This window comes from Lepidochelys olivacea (assembly GCF_965140295.1).
Source record: "Lepidochelys olivacea isolate rLepOli2 genome assembly, chromosome: 11".
Classification (NCBI taxonomy): Eukaryota; Metazoa; Chordata; order Testudines; family Cheloniidae; genus Lepidochelys; species Lepidochelys olivacea.
This window is the reverse complement of record NC_140421.1, coordinates 53,209,601-53,236,164: the sequence shown is the minus strand read 5'-3', so window position 1 is coordinate 53,236,164 and position 26,564 is coordinate 53,209,601. Positions and strand designations below refer to the sequence as shown.

General features: G+C 42.0%; 1 protein-coding gene across 3 annotated transcripts in view; it reads right to left on the bottom strand.

The window, feature by feature from the left end:
• GLS (glutaminase) overlaps positions 1–26,564 on the bottom strand; it is a 107,778-nt gene that overhangs the window by 28,432 nt on the left and 52,782 nt on the right. For 2 of the 3 annotated variants that reach the window (XM_084643286.1, XM_084643288.1), the window contains 3 exons: positions 25,248–25,424; positions 24,372–24,503; positions 22,490–22,582 (listed from right to left, as the gene is read on the bottom strand). In XM_084643286.1, the coding sequence (XP_084499412.1) occupies positions 22,490–22,582; positions 24,372–24,503; positions 25,248–25,424 (402 nt within the window). Of the gene's footprint in view, positions 1–19,644; positions 21,324–22,489; positions 22,583–24,371; positions 24,504–25,247; positions 25,425–26,564 lie in introns of those variants that run through there. The other variant, XM_084643287.1, reaches the window with a different exon arrangement.

The following is a 26,564-nucleotide window of genomic DNA, read 5'->3' as shown; positions in this document are numbered from 1 at the left end:
GCCTTAAAGGTACTCAGCCGTGCACTGGTCAGTACTGAAGTCACTGACCGTACTGGGGATCTCTTGTTTGGGCAGTTTGGCCGCACAGCGCTATACAATGGCAGAGTACGGCGCGAGACAGGGAGGGCACATATGCAACCCAAATGGGCATGGCTACCAAAAATCTCTGATTCTAGGCACAGGGACAGAGACACATCTAGAGTAGAGCACCTATTGGATCACCACTCAAAGTAGTAGCTCTGTATGCTTGTACTACCTCATCTGCTTTGTAGTGTTTGTAATACTGCTGATTGTACAAATAAAAACTATTGCAAATTCAAAAGGTCTTCCCTGAAAGAAAGTGTCTCTCCTGCATGCACTGGGATCCTTGCTCCCAAACTAACTGTAATAATGTGGCTGATCTTGGGGCAAATGAACCCTGCCGACCCACAGAGTGTTACATTGGAAAGGCTAAATAATACCTAACCAACAGATGAGGCAACATGCTGATAGGATTACATTAGCGTAGGAGATCTGTTCTCTACATAATCTCTTCACATGACACTTGAAAAAAAAAAACCTTAGTGGTTACAATCTTTTGCAGGATATTCAAAAAGTGACAGAAAAAGCAAATGTTCTTTAAATGTGCCTGTCACTCAGCATCTTGACAGTGTCTGAACTTCAGTGTGATGTAAACGTAATTCATTTACTAGCCAGCCTTCAAGTATAACTGAAATTATTGCAGTTCCTTACTCTTAATTTTCTGGCCCACGGTAGAGGCCCTGAACCATTGTGGGTGGAACATACCCCCTCCTATGCCCACTGAAAGAAGCTGATCACACAGATGACATATTAAGGATGTGATGGAACATGTTCTAAAAGAATGCTTGCTAAGCATCAGAAATGGGAAGGTTTTCTCTGGACCAGTGGGGGAAAATAGCTCTGGGGCTCCTTCTGTCCCCCACCCTTGTGGGAGTTCAGTTTCCTTGTGGGCTTGAGCAGGGGAAGGGTAGCAAGGGAAAAGGTGGTTCTTACCTGATGGGCTGGATTAAAGGGTGCAGCCAAAGCAAACTAGATCCCATGCACCCAAGGGGAAGGTTTATAAATCCTTCCCCCTGCCCAGGAGGCTCTTCTGCACCCATGAACCAGAGCTCTCACCCTTTGCGATTAAAACAGGATGGGGTTTTGGGCCTGCCGGTATCATGCTGGTCACTTCAGGGCTGGGAAGGAAATTTTCCCCACACCACTAAATTGGCCTGGGCAAAGTGGGATTTTTCCACCTTCTTCTCAGCAGCCCAGAGACACAGTGGTTGTAAAATTCATGTTGTTGCAACTTGGCAAGTGTCCAGTGAAGCTACTTTTTCAAAAGGGGATCCAAGTTCCTTGATAAACTGAACTGCAAGCAGGATAAGGGGACAGCATCCCCTACAGAAAGTGAGGAAAGTGGTTGGAGCTCCTAATGTCAGGTAGTACAGCAAGTAGCCAACCCCTTTCCCCCATACCATCATCCCTCCTACAAGGGGAGTGGAATGGGGTCTGAGCATTGGTGCTGGGTTAAAAGGCTGGACGGCTGACAGATCTCCCAGATAGCACAGACTATAGAAGGAAGGATGACCAGCACTGAAAGAGTTATTGAGGGATAGCTTTCCAAACACATTAATAAAGTAGCAGCCTAGTTAAACAGTCACATCTGTCTTCTTGCAGTATTGGAACAACAGTGGTGGGCTTTTAGAGGATGACATTGCCACGGCAACCTCGGTTTCCTCCACACATTTGTGTTAAAGGTCTGCTAAAAGTTATTTCAAGGCTACAGGTCATGGTAGAGATGCCACATTCTGCTTCTGTTTATTGTCTGACTATGGCAAAGCACTAAGTGATCTCTCTTCTGTGCTCCTACTCTTGGCTCATACTCTGGCCTGTTGAAAGTCATTTTTGGTTAGCAGCTCTGCCATAATCAAATTGACATATTAAACAATGTGCAAGTGTACAGGCTGCAAAATGACCGTGCGTGTGCATCAATACTTTGTATTAAGGGCAAGTTTCCAAGACAGGAATGTTGCAACAGCCGTTGGACTTCCTGAGCTTTTGCACTTATTGTTAACAGGATATGCCATCATTAATCTATCTCTGAGCTGGATTAACTCTGAAACTCAAAAAATAGATTCTGAGCTGTTGAAGGTGAGTGTGTCTAGTGAACCTGGATTAATGTGTCACACTGAGGGGAGAAGTTTACTGCTACAAGGTTTCCCTACATTCTCAGCTCTCAGTGGGATCTGTTTAATAGCTGGTCTGTGGAAGTGGTCAAATTGCTGCTGAAGAAAGTTCAAATCAGCCCTAGAGAGGGGACTGTCTCAATACAAAAGTACCAAATTCCAAATGTAGCAAGATCTAAATCACACCGCTTTGCTACTTTGTTTTTCTGCATATTAATTAAATGTCTTTTCATAGGGATTAATTTTTATTTTTAAAATAAATCACCCAAGTTAAATCACCTGTTACCCTGTTTTGAAAAATAAATAAATAAATAAATAAATAAAATGCACCATGTTTAAACCTGATACTTCAGCAGTGCACACATTCTAAATCCCAGGATGTGCTGATGTCAGATCTCAACCAGGTGCAGTGATCTATACTAAAACAGAAAAAACTACGTTGAAGTTCTAAACCCAAACTGAATATGGATTTAGGAGCCTAACGTTAGCTTCCTATTTTTGAAAGTTTTGGCCTAACCTTCTGATTATGATAAATCTGAATATAATCTATCAGTGAAATGTTTCCAGTGCCTGAAGTTTTAAGAGTCAGAATACAGAAAACATCTTTGAATTACAAAGTAATCAGATTCTAGGTTTTTTTTTTTACTTTGTCTTAGTTCTAGAAATTTGGATTGATAAAATAGGCAGAAAAGGACAAAAACATCAGAAATGCCACCAGAAAGGGGAATAAAGTCTTCAGCCCCCAACACAGGATAACACCAACTTATTTTAGAAACAAGAGATAGTTTTACATCATGTATATTGCACTGGAATGTGCCTCTATAGTCCACTAAATATATTCACATTGGGAACCATTGTCTGTGTATGATTACAATTTTCAATGTAAATTAAACTAATTTTTGGGAGAATCTTCTCCACCAGACACAGCCTACTGACTGTTGGACAGACGTACTATGCTTTCACCAAAAGTCGATAAAAAAATCCTGTATGTACCCTGAGTTCACATTCTTTTGGCAGTGTCTGTTGGGCTACACCTGTGCCTTGTCTCCCCCCCAGAGGGTAGAGTTTATCGGAACAGTGTTTTCATTTTATTTTAATTTTTAAAATATAATAAAGGCCTGGGAGCCAGAAAATGGGAATGTGAGTGGCCGCCATTCCCCCGGAACCCAATACCTGGAGGAGCTATGAAGCAGGTTGGAGCTGGAACAAAACACACCCCTCGTAATAGATGCCTCTGGTCCTAGAGCAGTAGTCCCCAAACTGTAGGGCGCAGCCCCGTACAATGGTGCAGAGGAACATTCAGGGGGCATGGAGGGGCCCGGGCCATCCCGCACAGGGGGCAGGGTGGAGGCGCCACCCAGCCCCACCTCCAGCTGCCTCCCCCCTCCTGACCCTGGCTCCAGCCCAGGCCATAGCTCCGTTCCTATTATGGCCCTGGCCACAGTGGCAGCTCTGGCCCACCCCACAGCCTCCGGCTCTGCCTGTGTCTCCCAGCACCAACTCCCAGAGGCGTGCAGGCTGGGCAAAGGGGGCGGGGGGCACAACCAAAAAAGTTTGGGGACCACTGTCCTAGAGGGACTATGAAGTAAACATTCTTTTAAAGCTATTCAAGATAAAGTAACTAACTAAACAGGTTTTAAAAATCTGCTTTAACAAGTACATCCCTGCCATCCATAAAAACTCTCAGTCTTAGAGAAAAGTTTAACAAAAAAATTTCCCTAATGTGTCAGAAGATAAAGCTTTTACAATGCTTAAAGTTAGGAGTTTAAAAATTGGAGAAGGCCAGATTTCCTGATTAGGTTTTAAAATGCTTAGTGCCAGGAAGGCAGACGGCAGGAGCACGCACTTCAATGAGCCAAAAATAAACCCAGAAAAAAAAAAAACCCATACAAATTAGTTGTGGCTCAAGGTCAGGATTAGGAGTCAAGAGAACTAAGTTCTAGCTCATTCAGCCACTGAATCACTGCTTGGGTAAGTGACTAAAACTCCTCTTTCCAGTCTGTAAATGAGGACTGAGACTCTCAGTCTCATATAAAGCATTTTGATTATAAAAAATATATATATATATATTATATATATATAAAAAGGACTATATGCCACTTGTGAAGCTGATTTGTCCAAGCTCTCCAATGAAACCACACAAGTATAAAAACAAGTCTGCTGTTTGGTACTTCATTTTTAGGTTCTGCCTGAATGTTTCAAAGATGGCTGAAGGCATACTGATGCCATGACTGAACTAGTACTAGTGACCTCAGTGTTCCCCTAGAATTTTTTAGTAAGTGCAGGCCTTTGTCTGTTTTACTATTAAACAAAATGCAACTTTGTTGCAACTCTCTCATTGTTTGCTCTTCTTTTGATACTCCAGATGGCTGTAGTCAAGAGGACCTCCTCGCAGCAATGGAGTGGCCAGAGATCTTACTGCTGTGTCCAAAATGTTGAGAGCAGCCTGGAAAGAAATATGTATCATAAGCTGAGCCTCAGACAAGAGAATTATATTCCTCCCTGCTGTCATGAGGGAGTTTGTCCATGAATTTAGGTACACTATCCCAATTTAGAACATTTTGCCAATGCAGCCTGATAATTGAGAATTCTCACCTGCAGACTAGCTGAAGAATAATTTTTGCAGCCAAATAAGGTCAAGTCTCAGGCTGCTTCTCTGAACATGAATTTTGGTGATCCCAGTTGTCTAGTCATCCTATGGACCACAGCCCCTACTAGCAACCTGGAACAGATTGTATGCAGAAATGTTCAAATCCTAACACGGAGACTTGATATCACTGATCAACCTGTATCTACTTGAGGAGTTTGGCTTGCCCCATAAGGCCCTTGTTTATTGGCATCACAATCCATGCAAAGATGATTGTAAGATTCCTAGGAGTCTATGGGATTTCTCCTGGACAACTGCCCCAGAAATTTTGAGCATGTCTAACATAAGGCATAATAAATGTTGAAATGTTTTATTATCAGGCTTTGTGCATGATGACAAAGGTACCACCACTGTCTCAACAGGTGAAGAAGAGGGAACGGGTGCTGGTATGATCTGTTCACCAGCCTGCAGATCCTCTTCTGCACAGTCTGTTCCTGCAGCTGTTTAGGGGAATTGGTCTTTGAGCAATTCCTGCTGTTTTGTGGAAGGAGTCCTAACCCCAGGTGGGGCTGCAGAAACTGGCATTCTGGCTGGCTCCAAGCCTCGTGGTGCCCAACAGCGACAAGGCTGATGGTAGGGGTATGAGGCAGAGCAACCTGGGGAGTGCTCTCTTTCAGAATTCTTAGTTCTAGAGTAATAGTGTGCCCTAGATTCCGTCGCAAAGTCACAAAGAATCAAAATGATCAGGACTTCTAGAGTGTTTTGGTGATGCCTCTTTGCTATGCTCCAAGGAGGAAGAGGAGACAGACTCCCTCTTCCAGAGGTGCAGCAGTCTTAATTGGAGTCAGAGGTAAAACCAGACCGGAAGAGGTTATCTTCCCCGTAGTTGAAAGGAGTGGTGACCCACATAGCGCTGAGACAGCCAGATGGCTCAGTACTATAAAACCTGTCAGCACTGAAAAAGGCTGTATGGCAGACAGAATCTATCAAAAGTGTTGGGTATCAGTGTTGTTGGTACCAGGCAATACTTGAAGCTCAGAGTCAGTCCATACAGAGGCACGGTGACCGGTGCCTGACAGGGTGCCAGTTGGAGTCATCTTGGACCTTGAATTACCCTTAAAAGAGGCAGACCAAGGGGATCTCTGCCTTTTTTTGGTGTTTGTTGGTTAGGAACCAGCAAGGGAGACAGAGATCTGCACCCCTTGCTGGAGAAGTGGATCTTCCTCCCCTGGACCACAGATGTTTTACTGGTCTTAGAAGATGGCCTCTTCTAGACTTAAGTCCCTGAGCTCTGAGCAGATCCCAAGTTCACAGGAACACTTTCTGAAAAGGTTTGCTTAAGCTTTTGAGCATCCAACACTCGAGATTCTGCAGAGGGGCCCATAATACCCCAACAAAGAGAACACAAAAGGCAAGACAGTCTTCCCTAAAACTCTCTTAGAGAATGACCTGTAAGTGCCACATTTGTCAGCAATATGCCCCTCTCCAAGGCTCAACAGGTACATTGCTTATGACCATCACATCACCAGATGAACCATTCTTAAATCCAGGAGACTTCAGCTCTGCTGTAAGGGCTGGACCCAGTGCCACAGAATTCTGAGAAATCATGGGGGGAAAAAAGCAGTGGTTTGTTTTGTTTTTTTTCAAAAAAAACCCCTAATTTCTCACACTACAAAAGGATTAATATCACAGTGAGTGAGAGACTCGGACACTGCTAGGGTTTCCGACTTAGCCAGAGGCGTTAAGAAGGAACTGAAGGACAGTTGAGGTTGCCCCACCCTTTATGCCCTTATGTGGGTCATACAAAGGAATCTGGGGGGCAGGTGTGGCCCAACAGACACTGCCAAAAGAACGTGAACTCAGGCACATGAGCACAAAAAGAGTGGAAAACAGATAGACAAGCACTCACACAAGAGCTTACGTTTCTGTTTAAGTCTAGAGACATAAATTGTACACATGAAACTAGTAAAAAATTTGATTTTTCCCTTCTCTACCAAATTTAGGAATATTAAACCTATTGATTTTAAATTAAATAATTTATCTCACTCAGAATAGTAAATGTCATCTTCAAACACTTACGGGTTCAGTTAGGCAAGTTCTAATCTTTTGAAAAATAAGTTCTTAAAAATAGAAATACTGACAAGCAGAAACAAGGATTATGAACAGCCTTATAGAATTTATGCTGACCATGCACATTAATGTATTGATACAGAAAAGCAGGCCAATATGTTCTACATATTTTAACCAAAACCAAGTCTACAAGTGGCTAAAAGACCTAAAATAAATACTTCTGACGCTGTGTGAGTAATCGTGCATATAGAAGTTGTCTACTACTTCAAGGAAAATTTTTTTGACTAGCTAATCACATCAACAGGAAGCAAGCACGATTACCTCTTCTAATTGCTCAGCACCGTGTTCTTAGCTCACATCGTTTTGTTAATAATTACTCAAATGACGAGGGCTTCCACGTGGTCCTTGATCTAATCTTTCCCTTAGCAAGTAATGTATTTCCAGATCAGAGGCACATACATTTCCAGTTGATATTTTCATTCACCACCCAAATATTTTAATAGAAAATGTAATTAAAAAAAAAGATCATGTCCTTTTATTCACAATAACATCTCCAAAATTTTTCAGAAATCCAATTTAGGGTCAAATGGAAATACAACAAATTATTTGCAGGAAAGAAATCATGCTTCAGTGCAATGGTGGTTAAAGGTGGCCCTCAACCCAGAAGTGCAACTTTTAGCGGCAACAGATCTCAGCATGCAGTGCTCCATATTGAACCAACAGGCCAGAGTGCGGGGGTTCCATATGTCTGGCCATATGCCATGTCTCCAGATTGCTTTATTTAATGCAAATGACGTGTGACCCTTTGGTGCCCTGCAAGGCAAAGTGTGGGAACATCCTGCTGAACAGGTTGACTTACCTGAACTAAGAAAATATATTGTATAAAGATGGAAAGCCAGGTGAATGCTTGCATACAAAGTGCACACAGTTTACCTGGGGTACCACTAATAATTTTAACTGTTAAAGACTTATACATCACTATAAATCTACATCCAGGAAGGGAAAAATAAAGCAATCTCTTGTCAATTCTTATACACCAGTAAATATATAGATTTCAATGTGCAGAGAAAGTTCTAGATGACTTACAAGGTCACTTCTGCCACTATGAAAATTATAACACATACAACAAAAACCGAATCAATTCCAAGTGACTCTACTGAACTCTGGGAGCCAAATAGACTAAGAAAAATGCAGAAAATTCAGCTCTCAGTAGTATGCAGTGTGTCAAAAACTGGTAAGCTTTAACACAGTTCAATTCACCTAAGGGAGACTGAATGGTGGTATCTTAACATTTACGTGGAGGAATAGTTTACCTTCCTAGATTGAGGAAAACCAGGTAATTAAAGTTAATATATAGCCAGGTCTTCACAGAGGAAGTACTGGCAAACACCTCCCAATAATTTACAGCTAGCACTGTTTATAGCTTGAGAAACTTCCTGTAGATGATCAGAGAAGGGAATTAGAAGAAGACTGAAGAGAATATGTGCAAGAAGTACCACAGAATGACGTTTCAAGGTAATGAAGATACAGGGAAACACAATATTCTTGAAAAAAGAAAAGGAGTACTTGTGGCACTTTAGAGACTAACAAGGCACTATATTCTTGAATACTTGGTGTCACGTAGCTCAAGAATACAAAAAAGAGAAGAAAAAGACCTTAAAAAAGCAGATACTATTACCATAGAACCGACAAGTTTTTCTCCACCTGCATAAAAAACCCCCAGTGATTTCAAAGCTAATAATAAAAAAGACTTAATTATAGAGGGGCCCAAATGCTCACATTCATGCCTCTCTTCCATTTTATAAAGGTAACTGCAAAGCAAGCAACAGAAAGGGACTGTCAGAAGGATGCAACCAAATTGAACTTCTAATTTAGTGTCTCCAACAGCACACTCACTCAATTCTCAAAGTTTGGCTCGAACCAGAAACGCTAACTAGTGACACATCTCATACTGCTGGCCAATAGCTTTTATACTATCATACAAAACACCTTCATAATTATTTACAGTTGTGACTGATGGGAGTGACTGTTTGTTGCTAATTCTAGGTAAATTTATCTGTGTTAAGTAGATTTTGACAATTTTGAAGTGAAGAAAAGAATTGTGCAATTCCTCCCCCCTCATCCCTTTTCCTGACCAGTTCAGGTATTAAAAGTTCTTAACTCTGGATTCCTCCCCCCACACGCACAATTATCTCTGCCTCCCATGAATCTGTGTGGTCCATTTAATACACACATCTATTTTAGGGCCTTCCTACACACAAGTTGCACTGGTTTAACAATTGGTTAAAAACCAATTTAGTTAATCGGTGAAAAATTCTGCACTGACACAATTATGTATATTTAAACCTGGTTCATATTAGTTTAGTTTGAACCTATAATTTAAAGCGTATCCATTAATTCCATAAGACCTTACTCACACACAAAGATACACAGATTTAACTAATATTTTAAATAGATATGGTTAAAATGGTGCAACTGTGTGTGCAGATCAGGCCAGACAAAAATAGACTTCTTGGTTGAAAAGATTCAAATGAGCTATAAAACTATTTTGCATCAAGGAATGAAAATTTTAGCAATGATGGAGTAAGTTTTCATTTAACTAAAAATGGAAAGTCATAATAGGATATTCGGATTTTGAATGAGAATACCTAGACTGAGCAAAATATAAATCACAATCTGTATTTAGGTTCTAACAAACCAAGAAGGTTATTATTTAGATTACACAAGCCCCCACAATATGCTTGGTGCTTTCTGGACACATAGGACATACTCCTGGCCCTGAAGAGATCACGATCTGTACATTATAAATCCCCTATTCATGTAACATTGCACATATCAGTTAATGTATTTTAATTAACTGCTGTTAATCAGGGACAGTATCTTTAGCATGAGACTAGATATATTTGAGGAACGGAATGCTGATTCTAAAATTGAGACTGCTGATTTTAAAATGAGACTGTCTATAGATTCTGCCTTAGAGTGCATTCGAAACACCCTTTTTCTTATTTTAGTGTAGTTATAGCATTTCTTCTCTTCCTATATTCCTCTCCTTCGCTGGTACATATCCCCCTGTATATAATCCAAGATGGCAGAGTCCAAGTCACTGGTTTTCTAATCCACCCATCCTGTGATACAGCCATGCCAGTCAGTGACAGCCATACCTGATGCCTATTATATGCAAGGGTCAGAGCCACATGCCGGCATGCTGCTTCATCTGTAAATCTTTCTCTCAGAGCACACAAGAGCACGGACGCAAAGCTGAAGCTCTTTCTCCTTGAGAGATCAATGCAGGCAGCCTCTGTTCTGGGCAGACCCTCTGAGAAACCATCAGTAGCAGGCACCTCCAGTGCTTAGATTAGCCTCGACACCAGTCTGAGCTCCTGGAGTGCACCACATAAGCCCTCCACATTGGCCACACCGGTGATGGAGAACCTCTAAGATTTTTGTCAAGTCTTAAAATGGAGTCCCATACAGAACCTTCAGCAACAAAGTCAAAGTTGGGACCCATAGTCACATTCAAATACAAGGAGTGCACTCCCACTTTGGCATTGCCTACATCAGCACCAAGCACCATGGCTTCAGCCAGGATGGTCCTGTGTACCACTGTACCACAGCCTTCAGCACCGGTCACATCTTTGGCACTGGCCCCCATATGGCATTGATGGATCCTATTGCCAGACCAGTACCCAATCACAGTTATGATTGGCTCTGGGTAGTCTCCCTTTAGTACTGAATTTAAGGCAGAGCACACCAGAGAGAGGGGCTCTTAAGCTGCAGGAAAATTACTCTTCTCCCGCTCCCTCTCAAGTCCATAGTAGAGGCTCCTCCCCTAGGCACCTTCTTTTTTTTTTTTTTAACTGTACGTACTCACAAGTGTTGGGCATGTTATAAGAACAATGATTTAAGGTAAAACTGGTAAACTGGGATACACTGCTCCTTAGGGAGCAGAGGATCTGGGATTTCTGAGAGTGGCCAGTATCGGGCTGGATATCACAGGGGAACAATTCAAAGGGACTCCAGCACGAAGAGGCTCCCCTTGTTAACCTGCAAAGTGAAGACAAGGTTGGCATAACCCAGAGGAGAGGGCTTGAGTGGCTAAAAGGCTGGTGGTGTTAGGGAGTTAATACCCAGCCGCTCCAGGTAAGACTACTTCTCACTAGAGGCAGGGGGCAACAAGGTGACTGAGCCCTTGAGATCCTGAGAACTATCACAGCATATTATACCCTAGCCAACAAAGACCCACCCTGACACATTAGAGATAATTCTACCTGTGCCTAGGTGGCTTCTGTGGCCTGCCTTGCACATCTCCCCATTTCTGAAATACTCAAGAGCTTCTAAATGAAGTTCAGACCACACCATTATCTCCTCTTATTCCCTGCCGCAAGCCTATAGGTTAGATGCAAGCTTCAGCAGGGCGGTCCTACAAGCACTCTTCAAGTAGGCCTTTGTTCACTTGCCTCGTAGCTTTCAGATGACTGCTTGCTAATTACGAACAGCGGAATCTGTGTCCTCAATCACTCAAAGAAATTACGATTCCTTTACAGTAACTGTAGTTCAAGACATGTTGTGCACACAAATTCTGCATCCAGCCTTCTCTTCCCACTCGCTGGAGGCCCAATCTCAGGAATCTTATTGGTGAAGGAATTGAGCGTGGGCTGCCGCCCCCTCACCCCTCTGCTATAGGCACCAAGAAGGCATGGAGGGGCACAGGCATGGCTTCATGGACGCGGCTATTCCAAAAAAAAAAAAAAAAATCCGATCTCATGCACATATGACGCATGTGCACCAAAAGTGAAATATGTATAGACAACACATTTCAAAGAGCTACAGTTACTGTAAGAAGAAAAGGAGGACTTGTGGCACCTTAGAGACTAACAAATGTATTTGAGCATAAGCTGTCATGAAGGCTGTAGCTCACGAAAGCTTATGCTCAAATAAATGTGTTAGTCTCTAAGGTGCCACAAGTACTCCTTTTCTTTTTGCGAATACAGACTAACACGGCTGCGACTCTGAAACCAGTTACTGTAAGGTGACTTTAAATTACCAGATTTCTACCTGATTTCCAGCCTCATCAACACATCTGAAGGTATGTTATTTCATCTTTTATTGCAAGACTCTTGGGGCAAAGATGTCTTTTTTGTTTTGTAAAGCAGCTAGCAAGCTTTAGGCCAGGGGTCTCAAACATGCAGCCTGCGGGCTGCATGCAGCTCGCGTTTCGCATGGCCTGCCAAGTGCCCCTCCCCTCCTGCCCGGCCCCCTGCCGCTCCCTGAAGCGGCCGGATCCATGTCCTGTGGCCCCGGAGGGTGGGGGGGACAGATGGCTCCATGCATTGCTCTCGCTTCCAGGCACCGCCCCCCGCAGCTCCCATTGGCTGGGAATGGGGAATCGCGGCCAATGGGAGCTTCGGGGGAGGTACCTGAAGGAGCAGCAAGAGCAGCACACAGAGCCCTGTGGCCCCACCCGCGACATGGCTCCAGCTGCTTCCTGGAGCGGAGCAGAGCAGCCTGGGGCCAGGGCAGACAGGCGGCGAGCCTGCCGTGGCCCCGCTGCACACCACTGCCACCCCGGAGCGGTTCTAGGTAAGCGGCACCGGGCCGGAGCCCATACCCCGAACCGCTCCTGCGCCCCGCACCCCAACTCCCTGCCTGCCTCCTGCCGCACCCACACACCCCTGCACTCCAACTCCCTGCCCTGAGCCCCCTGCCGCACCCTGCACTCCTCCTGCACCTCAACTCCCTGCCCTGAGCCCCCTGCCGTACCCTGCACTCCTCCTGCACCCCAACTCCCTGCCCTGAGCCCCCTGCCGCACCCTGCACTCCTCCTGCACCTCAACTCCCTGCCCTGAGCCCCCTGCCGTACCCTGCACTCCTCCTGCACCTCAACTCCCTGCCCTGAGCCCCCTGCCGTACCCTGCACTCCTCCTGCACCTCAACTCCCTGCCCTGAGCCCCCTGCCATACCCTGCACTCCTCCTGCACCTCAACTCCCTGCCCTGAGCCCGCCACACCCCCCACCCCCTGCAACCCCTGGGGGGTTGGGGTGGGGACTTCGGGGAAGGAGTTGGGAAAGGGTGGGGCAGGGCCTCATGGAAGGGGTGGAGTGGGGGTGGGGCTGGGGCAGCAAGAAGGGGGTGTCAGTGATGCAGCCCTCGGGCCAATGTACTAGTCCTCATGTGGCCCTCATGGTTATTCGAATTTGAGACCCCTGCTTTAGGCACTGCATAATCACCACTGCGAGGCCCACAGAGTTATACAGCCTCTTGCCATTGTAACAACTCGCATAAATGTGGAATGTCGCATGTGATATCTGGATCCCTAAACAAAGCAACAGAACAAAACATGTACTGAAAATACAATTCACTATGCATGTTAAATCGTTCCAATAATAAACTCAAGTATAATTACAAAAAAACAGCTCTCTCTGATGAACATTAACATTTTTAAATAGTGGATTCAACTTTTCAACGAAAGAAAGATGAAACTTTGCACTGTTTTGCCCAATGTAAACCAAATTAAAAAAAAACTACAGCATTCCAGATACTAATGAGAAACAGGCAGAACACTATAATTTAAATAAAGCTCATTCTTGAAGTACCATGCTATGCATTAATAATCAATGACATGTATGTATCAAGACCTGAAATAATGTGAGCAATAATATTTTACAGTGCAGATGAGTAAATACTTGGGTGATTTAGCCGTTTTCACTCTTCTATTGGCTTTTCCACTATTCCCTTTTTTCCAGCTTCCACTTTACAATACCCAGTCCTTTTGTCCATCAAAAATTATCTTTAGTAGATAAAAAGGCACATATTAAAAAAAACCACCCAAAACACAAGGGGCACATACAAAGTAAGTTATTGTATTTGTAAACTCCTTCACCTGCCCCACAGCTACTCCCCTTCTTTAACTTTCCTCATCTTGCTGATTGAAGACAACTAAACTCTTCTGATCAGGGATTTATTTTGTCTATATTTTGAAAAAGTCCAGCACACTTCTATTCACTGTATTATAAAAATATTTTTCAAAGCATGTTATAAGTAATTACACTTTATAAATTCATTTGGAATAAAACTAAATCCTGTTTCAAAACCATCCACATTAAGGATCTCTATTTAATATCCTGCACTCTGAGTGCACTTCCATTGACATCAACACTAATTTTGTTACAAAGCATGCAGAATATACCAAAACCATAGGGCTCTTTCAAAAGCCAGCTATTGCCCCAAAAAGCTGCAACAATCACTACCAACCTGTTTAAACCCCAAATCCACCTTACCTTTAAGATGTTAAAATGCAGCATGGATAGGATTGCCGGGTGTCCAGTTTTTGACCAGAAGGTCCGGTCGAAAAGGGACCCTGGTAGCTCCAGATAGTACTGCTGACTGGGCCAATAAAAGTCCGGTTGGTGGCATAGTGGGACTAAGGCAGGCTCCCTGCCTGCCCTGGCTCCGCTCAGCTCCTGGAAACTGTCAGCATGTCCCTGCGGCCCCTAGCAGCAGGGGTGATCAGGGAAGTGCTGCATGCTGCCCCCCACGCTGGCTCCACAGCTCCCATTGGCCGGGAACTGCCACCAATGGGAGCTGTGGGGGCGGTGCCTGTGGGCATGGGCAGCACCCAGAGCCACTGGCCATGCCTCCTCCTAGGGGCTGGACATGCCAGACGTTTACGGGAGCAGTGCGGAGCCAGGGCAGGCAGAGAGCCTGCCTTCGCCCTGCTGTACCACCGACTGGGAGCCACCTGAGGTGAGCGCTTCCCGGCTAGAGCCCACACCCCGAACCCTCTACTGTGCCCCAACCCCCTGCCCCAGATCGGAACCCACTCCCGCACCCTAACTCCCTCACAGACCCCCCACCCCAACCCACTGCCTCAGGGTGGAACCCCCTCCTGCACCCCAACCACCTGCCCCAGCCCTGTGCTCCCTCCCAGAAGCCACACCCCAACCCTCAGCAGTCAAACTCCCTCCTGGAGGCCGCACTCTGAACCTCCTCCCACACCCCAGACCCAGCCTGAGCCTCCTCCCTCACTGCAAACCCCTCGGCCCCAGCCCGGAGCCCCCTCCTGTACCCAAAAACCCTCATCCCTAGCCCCACCCCTGAGCCCGCACCCCCTCCCGCACCCCAACCACCTGCCCCAGCCTGGAGCCCCCTCCCGCACCCTGAATCCCTCATTTCTTGCCCTATCCCAGAGTCTGCAGCCCCAGCTGGAGCCTCACCCCCTCCCACAATCAACCCCTGCCCCAGCCCAGTGAAAGTGAGTGCAGGCTGGGGAGAGCGAGCGACCTGGGAGGGGTGGGGGAGGTTTGGCGTGAGTGGGGGCAGGGCCTCAGAAGGGGTGGGGCCTTGGGGAAGGGGGAAGGGCAAGCATGCTGGGTTTTGTGCAATTAGAAAGTTGGCAACCTTAAGTGTGGAATGTTTTCTACATTATAAATAAGATTTAACAGAAGTTATACTTTGCTAATTTAAAAAAATGATTATTGATAGCCACAGTTATTAGTTTGGCACCAAAACCAACATGCTTACTTCCCCAATTATTTTGCCAGACCAAATATTGAACTTAAATTCTATCCTCAGCCATGTAGTTCCAAAATGATATCAATGATGCTAATGTTTAAGCAAAAGTAAAAACACTATCATATTAGTTTCTGCTTTGTAGAAAAGTGTGGGAAGTTGAAAAGAACCATGACAAATATTTTTTTTGCAAGCTTCTAAGATGGTATTTCTAACAAAAAGAAAAAAGAATGATTTCACAAAACATAGTCGAGAGATTCTTTAAAGTGTTTTCAATTACTGTTTTAACTAACTTGCATCATCCACCATACCTATTTTAAACCAGGATGACGTTTCTGGAATATATTCACTATCTTATTTAGTCTCAGAAAATGTGCTTGAATGGAAGTTATCCTTCACCGATAAAAAAAAATACAATAAAATTGGCTTAAAATAAATTTATTACACAATACAAAAATAAGCCTGAGCAACATACATAAACACATACAATGTGAAAGAAAAATGGAAAACAAGACAAGTAACTTAAAGAACTGAGCCAAAAGGTATAACACAAATGCTAAAATGAAGTTTACAAAAGTATTTACATTTCCAATGAAATGCTGATGCTGACAAAAGAAAAAAAACAGCTCAAATGCTTGAATATCAAGAACTGGTATTGCCATAACACAGATGAATACTAAATCCTTTATATACTCAGAAAGATCTTCAATAAAAACATTTAATAATTAGGCCCACCACAACATTCTTTAGGACCCTAGTCACAAAACATACAAGTAAGCGTACAGGAATTGCAATAGTGGATCAGGCCATGATCCAACTAGTTGTGTAACCTATCACCAACAGCCGCCAGTAACAGAAGCTTTTGAGGAGGAGCAAGAAACTGTGGAGATGGCAGGTTATGGGATAAACTGGCCCAAAGGAAAGTTTCCAACTTATCCACAATAGTTAGAGGTTGGCTTATATCCCTTCCAAAACTTAAAAACACAAAAACACTCTGGACATTCTTGTTATCCATATAAATGTCCAATCACTTTTTGAATCCTGTACGTTTTGAATCCTGCCACATTTACCACCTATGACTTGCCTCCTCTTCTCAAAACTCCGTGTATAATTTACATACCTAAAAGAAAAGGAGTACTTGTGGCACCTTAGAGACTAACCAATTTATTTGAGCATGAGCTTTCGTGAGCTACAGCTCACTTCATCGGATGCAAGTGAGCTGTAGCTCACGAAAGCTCATGCTCAAATAAATTGGTTAGTCTCTAAGGTGCCACAAGTACTCCTTTTCTTTTTGCAAAAACAGACTAACACGGCTGTTACTCTGAAACCTTACATACCTAAATACTTAAAGCTTTGTGGGTTACTATTTTAAGATCTGAATCCAGCAGAAACAATTTCTCCAACTTCAGCTAGTTTTAAAATTAGTTCCAAATAATGTGAAATCAGCAAAGAATGCACTGAGAGCTATATTACGTAAACCCTGCCCCACACAGGTACACTTTCTTTTTAAAAAATATTCAGCAACGTTGAGTTCTTTTCACTAGAGGTCACAGATGCTTAGCCCTGGTCTACACTGGGTGGGGATCAATCTAAGTTACACAACTTCAGCGATATGAATAACATAGCTGAAGTTGACGTACTTAGACCTACTCACCGTGGTGTTTTCACTACGGTAAGTCAACTGCTGCCGCTCCCCCATCAACTCTGCCTGTGCCTCTCGCGGTGGTGGAGTACAGGAGTTGACGGGAGAGCGCTTGGGGGTCAATTTATCACATCTAGACTAGACGCGATAAAATCGACCCCTGCTGGATCGATCGCTGCCCACCAATCCAGCAGGTAGTGTAGATATACCCTTAGGCTCCATCCTGCAATCCCTCTGAATGTTCAATACAACTTAACCAAATACAGCAGTTGAGCACATCTCAGGTGTGCACACGCAGAGTTTTGCTTGCAGTATCGCAGTGACTACTGTTTTACCGTAACTTTCTTATTCATGTAAAACTGTTGATTTTAAGGACATTTAAAGACCTTAACTAACCTTCCCTTACTCTTACTTTACTGTAACCCTGGAAAAAATGTAAGCAAAACAACTTGGATAAAATTATATGCTGAATTTTCATTCAGTAATTTATGCCATTTTTCTGAAGTGCACTTAACAGTACCTGCTGCATTATTTTACTAGGATTTCAAAGTCCACTGTATGTTAATTTTCTGAAAAGGTTTGCCTAAGCAATTTATAATCGTATGCTTCAAATGCAAATAGCCCCAATAACAGAACTATAAAAAATATAATGTATTGCTACAAGAAGATCACTTGGATTCACTTGCAACCATACTTGTTTATAGAACATCTTAAACAGTACTTCTACATTTTTGTGAGACAGGTCCTTGTTAGCTATAATCATTCCTTAAATGGTATAGTCAGGATAGGTTTCCTCATCACCATTCACGGCACGTCTTGCTTTAAGCATTTTCTTGTTTTATAAGATCCCAAGTTGTTTCAGAGCGCATCCCTTCCTTTTAACGGTTCAGGCTATGTCTACACTACACACCACTTCCAGCAGTATACAGAGCATCTGTTGTAGCTAAACGCCACAGTAAAAAGTAGGCTGTGCCCACACTGTGGTGTGTAGCTACACATCTCAGTGACAGGCTCTGCCAGGAGTGGGACAGCAAAAGCTTCAGAAGTTCCCCATTGCCAGAGCCTTTCACTAGGTAGAGGAAAATGCTCTGGCAAGGGGAAAGCTGGGAAAGGCTCAGCTCTTCCCCACTGCTAAAAGTATTTCCTTGTGGCAGAAGCAAGCTCCAGCAGCCGGGCGCTGGCAGAGCCTTTCCATATGGTATGGAAAAGCTCTACAGCGGGGAACTGCCCAAGCCTTCCCCACTCTCTCCTCCCTGCCACAGTCTGCCCTAATGTGGGAGTCTTTTCCTGCAGAGGGGAAACGCTTCGGCATCAAGGAGGCAGCAGGACTCTACATTGCTAAAAATATCAGTGTAGACAGGGGGGCACAGCTTGGGCAAGTAGAGTATGTACTCACATACCCATACCCTTCACCCTGTCTTTCCTCTACTAGTCTAAGCTAGGACTCACCAGCTACACTATTATTTTGTACCCATGCTAGGGGGCCTACGTGAGCACGCGCGCTACATGTCTCAGAGCGGTGTTTAATACAGAGAGTGTGTGTGTGTGTGTGAGTGAGTGTGTGTGTGTGTGAGAGAGAGAGAGAAAGAGAGATACACACACACACCTACACATACTTTTCTGTCCAAAAGAAAATTACATATGTAGTTTGAGACCTTTATGTAAACGCTAAACCAGTAGCTCTTAGAAAGAGATCTGATCTGAAGTTATTTGGGCAGATTTTTGGAATTAACAATAAATTAGGTCTTTGTATGGTGGTTAAGTGGAAGGGGGCGTGGAACAAAGCATAATCAGCTAGAGACAAGGGCAACGGGGGTCAACTATATAGGGAGTGAAGAATTTTACAAGAAAAATCAGCATCAATAGAAACACATAAAATGGCTATGCATTTGGCCTCTAGAATTCAGAAAATATGGCTTCCCTGTATATCACCACCTACATAGTCTGAACTACTACATAGGACTGTCAATTAATTGCAGTTAACTCAAGTGATTGATTCAAAACAAATTAATTCAATTAAAAAATAATCGCAATATGCATTTAAATTTATTATAAATATTTTTGGATTTTTTTTACATTTTCTAATATACTAATTTCAATTATGCTAAACACTCATATACCCCTTCATGCTTCGGCCACCATTCCAGAAGACGTGTTTCCATGCTGATGAAGCACGAAGAGGCATACGAATGTTTAGCATATCTGGCACATAAGTACCTTGCAATGCTGGCTACAACAGTGCAATGCGAATACCTATTCTCACTTTCAAGTGATGACATAAATAAGAAGCAGGCAGCATCATTTCCTGTAAATATAAACAAACTTATTTGTCTTAGCAGTTGGCTGAATGAGAAGTAGGACTGAGTGGACTTGTAGGCTCTAAAGTTTTACACTGCTTTGTTTTTGAGTGTAGTTATGTAACAAAAATAATTCTACATTTGTAAGTTGCACTTTCATGATAAAGAAATTGCACTGCAGTACTTGTATGAAGGGAATTGAAAAATACTATTTATCTTTTTTACCATGGAAAAGTTTGTAATAAAATATAAAGCAAGCACTGTACACTTTGTATTGTGTAGTAATTGAAATAAATATATTCGAAAAAGTAGAAAACATCCCAAATAAATGGGATTCATCCCAAAATATTCAAATAAATGGGATTCAATGAGATTGAAACGGTGATTATCGCAATTTTTTAAAAATCTCACTATTAATTTTTTTCTAAATTGTTTGACAGCCCTACTTTTAAGATTTATGGTGACCATTTCATACCAGATCAAACTGTTCCACAGTATGAACAGTGCATTATTTGAGACTAACATGCTCATAATTTGCGGTAAAAGATAGAAATTTTGTTACTAGGGAAGGACTACACAGAGGTGCAAAGTAGATAAACAAAAAACGAAGAAAAGAGGGGGAAACTATTTCTATTAACTTATAAAATTATATTACGCGTATGTGTGTGGGTACATATATAATAGAGGTAAAAGATATTATAACTGCTAAAATTAATTCAGAGCAAGACAAGGTGGGTGATGTATTATCTTTTATTGGACCAGCATCTGTTGGTGGAAAGAACAAGCTTTCAAACTTCACAGAGCTCTTTGCAGGGCTGGCAGAAGAAAAAGAGCTCTATGTCGCTCAAAAGCTTGTTCTTTCCACCAACAGATGTTGGTCCAATAAAAGATACTACTTCACCACCTTGTGTCTCTCATATCCTTGGACCAACACAGCCAGAACAACTGAAGTACTTTCATTTGCATTCAGTAAGACTTAAAACTGTTTAAAAAGTAATAAACATTTCTAATTTTTCTTTGAATATATTTTCTCTTCACCTATCCCTCTAAAACTAAGATTGCTTACATTCTTTAAAATAAAAGTGGAGTGTAGTATTATTAGTAAGGCAGACTTATGAGTCATACCTGGCAGGACAGCTCCTAGAGGATCACTCACAATACTTCAGTAAGAAATCCTTCTCTTCCTAACTTAGCTAACTAAGCAATTAGAGCAGCTTTGCAAGCTAAAAAGCCTCTTGCTCTTCTATTAATCGAATATTAACATGCTTAATTTAAAATGATTTGATTAAAAAAGAATATGATTTGGTAATTTACTTTGCTTACGTTTGCTAACATGGTGTATCAGAGGGATGCTATTTATGCTTTTGTAAGTGTATGTGAAACAGAAGATACGGGTGCTAATGTCAAGATTCACAAACCATTTCTCTTTCAGGTATACCTATTTAGGGATTCGTCATCTTACTGTATTCTGGTGTACTGTTTTACTTTATGTTCCAGATATACAATACTTGCACTACTCTATGTTCCAGATCTGGTAAGAGGACACATCACAAAATCTTCTCAGAGCTCCATAAAGTCCTCCTCTAATTAATGTATAAATTCTCAAATATATCAAAGGAGTTATCTTTTAAAACATTTAGATTTTTCTGTTTAAAGTAAATTTACTTTAAGGAACCATGAAAGCTGGTTGACAGATTTTTTAAAAATGTCAATATTCTATTTTTGGTATAGCATATACAGTATTCACACAATATTAAAAGAAAAAAGTTTATATATAAACCAAAAATATCAAGGAAAACAACACAACTGAAGTTGTTTAATCTAGAGATGCTTGAGGGCTTTTAAAATGAAGAAATTTATGAAACTATAACCCATTCCTTTAGTTTTGCTCTCCCCGACCTTCCATTCTATACACTATGGTTCTGGAGATGTCCTCGTTTGACTCAGGTGACACTTTTTTCCACACTGTGCCTTTCAAAGCAAGTTCTTTCTGGAGACTTTCATAGTCCAATGGTCCAAAGGAATGCTAGTTGTTCAAGCAACATACATTATTTATTAGTGTACTTGAAGAAAGCAAATCTGCGTGTTACTGATATTTGCAATCAATGCCAAAAGCCTGAACTTCCACCCATCTCCACCTCTTGACATGTTGTTACAAATAGTTATGGTCTGTTTTCCAGCTATACATAAAGTTCAAATTCCATATCAGATAGTTATAAAGAGAAATGTACATGCAAATAAAAACAAACATCTTTCATATTACTGTATCTTCCCTTTGGGAGACCTCCATATCCCTGTAAAATCCTTAAGGAAAACCTTTCACTATTTGCCTTCTACCCTCAAGCACCCATAACACTTCTACTATCCTTTAGTACAAAAGAAATGAAGTGATTCTCTTCAGAGCCTGAAAACAGTACTCCTCAATAAGGGGCACTAATATAGCCTCATTTTACTCTATCTTCCCAGCCACACATAAGTGCTGAGTGCACTGCCTCTACAACTCTCTGCGGGTATGTCTACACTTGGAGCTGGAGATGTAAACAGCAGCTCCAGCAGACCTTCCCACACTAGCTCTGATTGAGGTAGTGTACTGAAAATGGAGAGCAGCTGCGGCAGCATGAGCAGCAGGAGGGGCTAGCTGCCCTGAGTTTGACCCCACTTGAGACAGCAGGCACTAGCCCCTCCCACCACCACGGCTACGTTTCCATTTTTAGCACTCTAGCTTGGTAAGTGCTAGCATGGGTATGTCTCCTCGAGCCGGATTTTACATCTCTGATTTCAGTGAGATCAATGTGAAAAATAGTGACCCCAGATCTCATGCACAGCAGTGCAGAACAAAAAGACTAAGCTACCAGTTGGCCAAATTTTTATTAAAAAGTAAGCAGAATAGTGAAATTCATCCTGAATATTAAAATACCATACACCCACTCTAGCTGGGGAGAAGAAAAAAGGCTGAAGTCTTTAGCAATTATGAATCTTACACAAAATCTTGTAACTGTTTAAGCCTCATCACAGATATGACAGTCTTTGTCACAAATAAACTCTGCTCTGGTGAAACTAGACTGATAAGCTTAACTTATCTTTAATTCTTGATGCAATACATGTCATTGAGCAGTTTTATGTTTACAGATGAACCTTATATTTTCCAGCTGACAACTATACAAAGTAGTCATTAAAAGAACTTTAGCTTACCCGCTGATCGCCGCCTTCTCTGCGAGGATCAAGCTTCTTTGCAAAGTGCCTCAAGTTATCATAATTATGGAAATTGCACAAAGAAACCAGATCCTGAAAACAGTCAAAAATAAACTACATCATCCTTTGTATACTGCATAGTTTATTAATTTTCTCAACTGAGGTTGATAATGCACACACTTTAAATATTTTTGCTTCACAACAAATATGACTTACTTGGCTAAGTTCCTGACTTACAAAAAAAGCCTCTTGTTACTCTCTTCATAAAATGTCCTTCCATACATTGGTAATAAAGACATGTTTTCAGGTTGTAATACTGAATTATTGCTGGTATTTTGAAAGAAAGCTAACTTACACCAATATTTCATGGTACAGGTATGATAGCATTTGGTTTTGTAATGTACACTTCACAAACACTTGCAAGGTGCTATATATCACAGTAACACAAAACCTGTGATAGGGAGCTGAACAAGGAAGATTCACTGCAACATTTGATTTTAATTAAACTAGAATCACTGTAGGGAAAGCCAATCACAAGTATTATGGCAAGTAGCTTTTCCATGCTGTTGCAGGTTAAAGAACAAATTTATTTATATATAATATATATACACATTTATAGCTATTTATTTTGCAGCAATGTGAAGGTTGCCAAATCATCAGTGATTAGGTCTTCCTTTATTAAAAAGAGTTGTTTTTAAAAACAGTTTGATTTTAATTGGAAAGTATTGTTTAATATAGGACTTAAAGGCAAACATAGTAAAAATAGTAAGAGACACAATGTACCGGCACGCACACACCAGAATGAGGTGCAAACTTGGATTGTTATGCATCTGATACAGAAGTCACGTGAATGAAGTACTCTAAATGTTGCACAATGCTTTAAATATTGTAGTATCCTCTGTTGAGGTCTTTGATTGTCTGAGTACCGCTTAATTTGCACTGCCACCAGCTGTAGAGAGAAGAGAAAGAGGCAGAAGGCATCCCTGCCATGTTCTTCTCTCTGTTTGGAAGGCCAGTGATGTGTCACCATTCATTACTACTGTGGAAATGAAGTATTGTACAAGATCTCTACCAATTAAAGAGGCTGGCCAGAGTCCAAATATTCTTAACACTGGCACCAAACAGGGCCCTTCAATTTTTTAAAGGTCATATTTGCAGCAAAAGACAAAGCTAAGGATGCTTGTCTGACAGTTCTCTTTGCGGAGACTTTCAACCCATCTTCTTTCTTCCCAAACATACAAGTATGATATTGGCCAAAATATAAGAAACACCATTCCCATTTTATTATTAGCCGCCAAAGGCCCCAGTAAGCAGTGCTAAGTAAATGAAATTATTGTTATTCTAACATATTGGAGCGAAGTGGAGTTTGTTAGTGTCTTTCTGTGAATAACACATACAAAATGTCTCTATACAGAAGACAACTGTCAGACAAGCCACCCTTAGCTTTGTCTTTGCTACAGACTGGACCTTTGAAAAACTCACGTCCCTGTTTGATGCCAGCGTTAAGAACATTTGGACTTTAGCAAGCCTCTTTAAGGTGGAAGAGATCTTGTGTTCTAATATATCAAAGAAATCAGTGCCATTCTCATGTCACAAGACACTATTCCTTTAAATTTTTTCATGAACATTTTTTCCAAGATTGGTTTCACCATGTTTTCTAAAGGTTTGCATAGTCCAATAATAAATCTAATTTGAATTACAGCCACGAAAGTCAGAAAACAAGACTGCTTTTCAATCTCAGGTCAGGTCAGACTGGAATTATGTACATGAACAAATTTAAGGATTTCATTTAAGTTCAGTTAGGCCTTAGCCATGCTAACCAATTAGGTAAATGTTGGTTGCAAAAGACAAATTATTGAAAGTTAGAGGAAGCCTTCCTTACATGACAGAAGTGAATCCCTTTAACGCTGTTGCCCATTTTGTCCAAAGGAGGTGACCAGCACATCAGACCCATAACATTAGGAACAACCAGAAGAATGCCACCAGCAACTCCAGATTTTGCAGGAAGACCAACCTACAGGAAGTTAAAGACTTAGTATACTATGTTAACATTCTAGTCTGTTGTGTTATTTGTAACACTTAGCACACAAAAAATTATTATATAGCACTTTAGCTGATCATTCCCAGAATATTTTCTAAGTTGGGTAAGCATTATTATCCTTGACAGATAAGGCACACGGAGAGACAGAGCAGCAATCACATTGCTCGCCTAAGGTCAGACAGCATATTAGTGGTTCAGCAAGAACTATACCCCAGGCCTGATAATCTCAGCAGAGAAGTGAAACATACACACAGATGTCCAACAAGTCATTGATAATTTGCAACAATGACAGTGCTACAAAATAGTATGAGCGTAAAGATCCCTTTTGTTTAACCGTGACAGCTTAACACGACTTGGGTGTGCCTGCGCGCATGCAATATTTTACCACCTAATTTAGGATTTCACCAGTTGTAACATTTGTTTGGATAAAAACTAAATTGAATAAGCAATGTAGATATTGCTCTTGTAAGAGATGAGTTATATCTTTGAAGCCCAACTTATGTTTTAGGCTGAAAACAGTACTTGTCTGAAATACCTTGAAGTGCTTAATTTCACGATGCTGTAAGTAACAGATTTTCAAAAAAATGTTGTTTTCAACTTCTGATTAATTCACATAACAGCTTAAGTATAAAAAGGTCAATCCTGAAATGTTTGTTTAAAAGCCAGTCTAGATTAGTTTCATTTGCCAGATACAATTAGCATCCAACAGTTACTCACATGGAAGGCAAACTGTCCTGAGAAGTCATACATGCCACAGGAATGCATTAGACTCAAGGTATTCCGGACTGATTCAGGGCTCAGTACTCTTTCACCAGTAATTGGACAAAAGCCACCATTAGCCAGAGTTGCTGCCATCACACTAGCCGATTCACAGGTCACTTCAATAGAACACAGCTAATGGAAGGGAAAAATAATTCTTATTTGTATGTATAATCTCTATGTACATACAATATGCTAAAGAACAACTGGAGGTCTACATACTAGCGTCATTACATGAGTTGATCTGTATCACTGAATAATGATTATTTTTTCGTCTCAGTCAAAATGGTTGGGCTGTTTTCTGATAACAAGTTTTGGGGAAAATGTTGTTTTGCTCATTTTAAAAAATTCTAGTGAGCTTTTCTTTGAAAAGCTCTAGCATCCCCACACTTTACGGCAGCTATTTAAAATTTGGCAACGGATGGCTTTTTTCAGAAATGTGTCTTGTGCAAGCTGCATGAAAATCTATCCAAATTTGGCCAAATTATAAGCCTTTGTAAAAATGCAGATTGTACATGCTCAGTAGGAAATTATTAGATTTTAGCAGCGTAATTCCGAGAAATTCTATCTGTGTTAACCATGCTCTAGGTGGCAGATGAACCGGACTTTCCCTGAAACTGCAGCTCTGGGCAGCGGGCAACGTTAGGTCAGGTCACCTGAGCTGAGAGCAGAGAACCTGTCTCTCCAGTGCTCCCAATGACCAGCTCCTGAACACAGGCAGCACTGAAAAGGAAACTGCCTGATTCACATGCAGAGGGGGTAAGAACCAGAACTGTTTGTGTGTATTTCGGGTGAGGGAGAACAGACTGAAAAAGAACCTAAGGAGGGATGGAGAAGACACCACAATGACATGACAGATTGGATAAGTAGGTGGTGCCAGGGGGAATGACAACTAGGACAGGCTTGGCAAAGAGATGAGAACCAATGGGGTCATGGGAAGGAGGTGAGGGGAAAGGGAAGATACATGCAGCAAGGAGTTAGGGTGCAGGGAAAGAACTGGGTCAGGCTGGACAAAGAAACTGAGATAAACTGCAGTGGATGAGGCTGGGGAGTAGACAAACACTGAGACTGGATGAGGAACTGGAGAGATTAGGAGCCACTGGGGTTGGGAATGTGGGCAGGGAGGTGGTATGTGAAAGGAGGCCAGAGGAGGGGACAGATCAGATGAACAGAGGGCTGGGGAGAGGGCTGGGCAAAGAGACTGGGATGAGAAGCCTGAGAAGCGGAGACTGTAACCAGCTAGCTGAAGACAACAGCTGAGACAAGAAGCTAGCA